The 5,930-nt window shown below is 46.2% G+C and overlaps 1 protein-coding gene across 3 annotated transcripts in view; it reads left to right on the top strand.

Moving 5' to 3' along the window:
* Positions 1–892: 892 nt before the first annotated feature.
* C1QTNF3 (C1q and TNF related 3) overlaps positions 893–5,930 on the top strand; it is a 23,640-nt gene continuing 18,602 nt past the window's right edge. The window contains exon 1 of one of the 3 annotated variants that reach the window (XM_081825984.1): positions 893–1,064. In XM_081825984.1, coding sequence (XP_081682110.1) covers positions 981–1,064 — 84 coding nt within the window. In that variant the 5' untranslated portion in view covers positions 893–980. Of the gene's footprint in view, positions 1,284–5,930 lie in introns of all 3 variants that reach the window. The other 2 variants (XM_081825983.1, XM_081825982.1) reach the window with 2 other exon arrangements.

Genomic DNA, 5,930 nt, shown 5'->3' with positions numbered 1-5,930 from the left:
TGTAAATAGAAGCAATTTTTCATGGCCCGGCTACATAAATGCCCTTAATTTATTATCATAAAGAAGTTAGGGATATCCATTTGCTCTTTGACCAAATTAAAAGAAGTGTAGCAAATAAAAGAAATGATAATTCTCTCCATTCTGATCTGATGAAGCAGCGTGTTTGGTTTGGCCCTTTCCATTTCTTCTATTTTAATCAAGAATATGTCAGAAGGATGAGTAGCCAGAGACAGACAAGCATCTTCTAATAGAAAGCAGGATGTTGTACCTTCATCTGGCAATCACTGACTTTAATTTAACCTTGGCTTTTGGAAACACAGAGGAAAGGGAAATCTAGCCTAGAATGGGGAAATGCTTTTGCTAGACGCGGGGACTCTGCACCCGAATCCAGCTCAGCGTTCTGGAGTCACCCAACTGCCTTCTGCTGCTGACGTCTGGAAGGAGGAATGAGTTCCTTTAAGTGGACCAGCGTGGAGAAGCATTAGCTGTACAGCGAGAGTGCATGAGCTCTCCGGATTGCCCTGAACTAGTCCTCCTGGCCATTTCAGACAGAACTGATGCAGTGAAGCCCAAATTTCCTGGCAAGCCTGAGGGCAGGTTTTTCCAAAAGCATCTCAGACCGCGAAGGCACATGTCTAATCACGAAAGCAAACCTCTGGACACATGCTCTCTGTTTCCAGCTGGTTGTGTATGTTTCCCTCACACTTTAACACAAACGTGCCAAGGTGTGACATTTATGAACCCCACCAACTGGGAGCTGCACGTATCAACCCGGTTGCCTGGGGTGGGGGGGAGTGATGAATGGGGGCTGTCCTGCCTGGGGAGGAGGACTGCTTCCCTCTGGCATGCCTGCAGCCTTATTTATTACACACCAAAGTATAAAAGAGCCCAGCCGGCGGCAGCTCGCCTCTCCAGCCCTGGCATTTGCCTGAGAAGCCCCGCCGTGCTCTCCAGGAGGCTCTGGGGCTCTGTTGAGAATCATGCTCGGGAGGCAGCTCGTCTCTTGGCACCTGCTGGCTTTGCTTTTCCTCCCATTTTGCCTCTGTCAAGATGAATACATGGAGGTGAGCGGAAGAGCTAATAAAGTAGAGGCGAGAATAGTGCAAAGCCACCAGCAGACTGGCCGTAGCGGCTCCAGGAGGGAGAAAGTGAGAGAGCGGAGCCATCCTAAAACTGGGACTGTGGATAATAACACTTCTACAGACCTAAAACCCCTGAGACCAGATGAGCTACCGCACCCCGAGGTAGATGACCTAGCCCAGATCACCCCATTCTGGGGCCAGGTACTCGGAATTCTCTTCTAAGGATTACTGTGAAAGCTTAACGAGTTTTGTTGTTCTTTTTCAGCTGCGATTCTTAGGATCAATGCTTTCGAGAAGTTTGCTGTGCTGCTTGTGGGGGTCTTTCTGGGTTGCTCTGGGGTCCTGGCGGGGGACGACTGCCGATCTCTGTTAGGAAATCAGCAGAGGATGTGGGGGGACACGGTGTCCCCCGGGGTCAAGGAGAACAGAGCAGCCAGCTCCCTGCTGTGCTCTGACTTGATTTCTTTCTTGCTCTCTTGGTGTGAAAAGTGCTGAGCACGCAGATAAGACGGATCGGATCCCTGGAGACAATCATTTGCAGATCCTAAGAGAGTTGGATTTTCTTAATGCTTCCCAGCAGGGAGAAGTTGCCTTTTGAGTTTTTCACTTTGATGTGTTAGTTGACTGTGACATTTCATGCCAGGCTTGTTTATTTGATTTATAGTAGTCTAGGTTGCTAAGCCTCTATGTTCAGCCTGTGAACCATAGAGTTAGAGCAAAAAAGACTGCATGTGTATTAAAAGCAAAACTTCATTGTGTGATTTAAAGCCTGATAATCACAGAGGACTTGATTTATTTCCCTGGGTGTGAACTCAGTGCCCAAGGAAACATCTTTTAACTCTTTTGGGGGATTTTTGGAGTGAGGTCAGGTTTCAATGTAGTGAATTGCAAATTGGTGAAATTCAATTTCATTTAAAACATTAAGAACAGACAAAACGGATATTGACTTACCTTCTCGGCATCTGGCATGCTGAAATCAGAGGAAGGGGGCAAGAAGAGTTACCTTGAATTACAAGAGCTTTGAACGAAGAGGTTTTAGAACAAGAATTCACTGTATCTTTGCATTCAACAGGCCCTGGAAATGTTCATGCAGGTGAAATCCAAGCCTGGCCTCTCACAGACTGAAAAGTTTGGGTTGAGACTGGCGATATGATCAGACTGAAACCCCACACACGATCAGCTAGAGATCTGGGGCTGAGCTGGGATTTCTAACTCAGCTGCACAGTGCAGTCGCCCAGACTGTTCTGTCAGACCGTGTCAAGAAAAATTGTTTCTTGGGGCACCTGGGTGCCTCGGTGGGTTCAGTGTCTGCCTTGGGCTCAGGTCATGATCTCAGCGGGGAGCCTGCTTCTCCCTCTCCCTCTGCCCCTCCCCCTGCTTGTGCTCTCCCCCTCCCCCCCCCGTCAAATAAATCAATAAAATCTTTTTTAAAAATATAAAAAATTGTTTCTTTAAGGAGCCACAAAAGAAATAATAACCTCCAAATACTTATTTTTCAAAGCGCACTTTTAGAGATTGTCCTTTCATCTGACAATCCTTTTATTTTATTTTTTTTAAGATTTATTTATTTATTTTAGAAAGAGATAAAGAGAGTGCATGGGGTGGGGGCAGGGGCAGAAGGAGAGGGAGTCTTAAGTAGACTCTGGGGCTAAGCGTGGAGTGGAACGTGGGGCTCAAACTCACAACCCCAAGATCAAGAGTCACACGCTCTACTGACTGAGCCAGCCAGGCACCCCTCATCTGATAATCTTTTGGCTGGAGGGTGACTCATGGTCCTCTGTATTTCCTTGTGGTGAAGATATTTCCATTTTCATCCAGGCTTTGACCTGGACTTTCCATTTCAGTGGGTGGGATCTTTGCTGGACCCTCCCTGGCCTTCGCAGTATGTGCTCCCAGACGCAGCAGAAGGCAGATGTAGGCTGTTGTTTGTTGTTATTTCTTGGCAACCAACACCCAGCAGGCCACTGGAATCCAAATTACATTTCTACTTCGCCCTACCTTTGAGTAGGCAGCCAACATGCTGGAGTCAGATGAGAGGGGCGGGAAGTCACTTCCTGGCTTTCTTTTGTTGAAGTGGCAGTGGGGAGGGAGTGGGCTTTCAAACCCTCCTGGGCTCCTGAAGTATTTTCAAACAAACCCCCAACAGCAGATCCTGAGGAGGTTTAGAATCATTGATATTCTGGCGATCCTCAATACCACTCCTCTGCCAATGGGTATGGAGACTCACTGCATTTAGGATTTTCCTGTGTTCCCCTTCTTCCCTGCGTTCCCCGCCTCTCTTGTTTTAATTCTTCTTTTTCCTCATTTGTTGTTTCACCTATGATTTCCTGTGCTTCTAGTATGTGCCAAGCTTTAGGATGGGGATAAATAAGCCCAAGCCTATCTCCGGACAGTTCTGAAGGGCTCTCATGGGGACAAATGAACAGATCATTGAATACCGTGTGGTAAACAAAATCTCTGCACAAAAGGCAGTTGGGGAGAAAGTGCCAGAGTGGTGGTGGCCGCTGCAGTGGATCCCAAAAGTGAGGCAAAAAGGATCGTTATCCACGAAAGACATAAAATCTAAAACTATGTGGGACGGCAAAGAGATGAGAGAGCCTGGGAGGGATGGGCGCAGCTGGAGCCCCTGAGCTGTTCAAGGAAGACACAGGATGATCTCAGTGCCAGCCTGGAAGATTCTGTTGGCCGGTTAAGGAGCTCAGACCTTAGTTTGCCTGCCAAAGTTGTGTTTGTTTGCTCACAACAGGGCAGTGAGGTGGTCTGGCGTATGTTCTAGAAAGAGCACTCTGGCCATGGGCTTCGTGGTGGGTAGAGTGTGCAAAGACTGGGGGGAGAGCAGACTTGGGCTCTCTTTTCTAGGCAGTTTCTTCCTTTATCAATCTCCCCTCCTCCTCCTCCTCCTCCTGGACTCCCTCCTCCCCTTCTTCCCACTTCCCTTCTCCTTTCTCTTCTCTCTTTCTTCGGTTAAAGAAGGAGCTGTGGGCCCTCTTTCTGAGAAGTCACTCGCTAACAGCAGAGCCGAACCTGAGTAGCTGCCCCATGGCCTCCATCCACAAAAGGGCTGGGACTTGTCTTAGAGACCCCTCCCTCCTCCCGTGCTGCTCATTCTCCTTTGGCTTTCACATTTGACCTGATTATGAGAAAAGGGTTGATAAACTTAAGAGGGTATATGTAGTGACTCCCTAGCGTGTAATTGTCCCTTACCTAGGTGATAACTTCTGAATTAACACATCCTGTCTAACTTGTTCTAAGGGTCCCTCAAAAGGCTTGCAAGCATTATTCCATTTGACTGTATTGTGAAGGACCAGGCCAGAGGAACATGTGAATGTTGTAGGTGGGCTCTCAGGACATGACCAACTAGTAGGAACCAGAAGATTCTCCCTGCTGGGGTGGCAGCTCTCTGCTTTCGAAGTGTTCCCAAGTAGCTTGGGCACCCACCCCCGAGCAGCCCGCTCTCCTGGAGCTAACTTCTCACACTCAGACACCAGACTTTACAAATAGAATTTTTCTAAACCATTATTTGAGGGTTTAGAAAAGACCTTAGTATCTTTGCTTGCTCTTAGAGCTGGCAAGAAATTTCCTGGCCATTTTACCCAGTGCCCTAATTTAGTAGACAAGAAAAATGATGCGGGGGCAGGGGGGGGTTAGTGACATCACTAAAGCCACACAGAACTGAGATAGGAGTTCTGGTGCCAGGACAGACATGTTCCTAAAATTCTTAGCATCCCAGGAGCTCAGTTCTATTTTCAAATGGCTCCCGCTTCAGAATTTTCCCTCCTTCTCCCACAAAGCCCATTATTGGCAGAGCCTTGGATTTCTTGGAACTTAAAAAAACTGTATTTCACATTAGCAAAATCATACCAGGAAATTATGAAATACTTACTTCTCAGATTGCGTCCTTGGATTAGAAGGTGGGGTGGTGCTGTGGTGTCTGACTTTCCAAGTGTCTGAAGTTCCTTGTCCCAGACCACTTGCTTTAGCTGATTTTCTTTTCCTCCACCAGTTTTACCAAAGGTTTTTGCAGACTCTCGTATCTGTCCAGTGTGGGGTCTGGTGGGCAGAAGACTAGACAGGAGTTAGCTCCACATTGTGGCCCCTGATCACTTGAGACTCCGGCTCTGAGGTGTTGCAAGAGAATGCTCAGACTACAGATAGCCTGCATTTTCCCTGATGAGCGTGGTGGAGGCCTTAAAGGAAAAGGAATGAGGGAGTGAGGAAAACGTCCAAGCCCATTTTTGATTAAACAACGACAAAAAATAGTGAAGTCTAAATGTGCAGCAATGGAAGACTTGACCCACTTTTCTGCTTGGATTTCTAGCAATAGAGAAAACCTGAATTTCAAATTCTTCCTTCCTTTCTCCCTCCGCTCTTATCCCTCCCTCTTTTGCTCCTTCCCTTTCTTTAGAATCTTTTAGAAATAATACGCTGTTTTCAACAGACCATTGAATTATAACTCAAGTTTAGGAAAATTTCCATAAATATTTTATATTACATAATCAAAAGGCAAGTTACCAGTTTAGTATCACTCTAAATTTTATCAGTGAATCTAGCTTTTGTACTAGATCTGTAGCTCCTCAACAGTAAGCACACATTTTAGAAATTTTTCTTTAAATAAATAAGGAAGTCCCCTCAGTGTCACATTTGAGTACACTTAGTACCCATTAAGTACTCACTGAACATTGGTTCGAACGATGTGATAATCTTTTAGAATTTTGAAGTAAAATGTGAAACGGGACCTGAGGTTAAATACTGCTTAAGGGGGAGTTAAAGTTGTTTCAAGATGTAGATACTTAATAGTAATTTGCTGGGCTAAAGAATACTTTGTTTCCTCCATGTCCTAAGGCAGTT

Source organism: Leptonychotes weddellii, chromosome 7, assembly GCF_054177405.1.
Source record: "Leptonychotes weddellii isolate Sample4059 chromosome 7, ASM5417740v2, whole genome shotgun sequence".
Taxonomy (NCBI): domain Eukaryota; kingdom Metazoa; phylum Chordata; class Mammalia; order Carnivora; family Phocidae; genus Leptonychotes; species Leptonychotes weddellii.
This window is presented reverse-complemented; position numbering and strand designations above follow the sequence as displayed.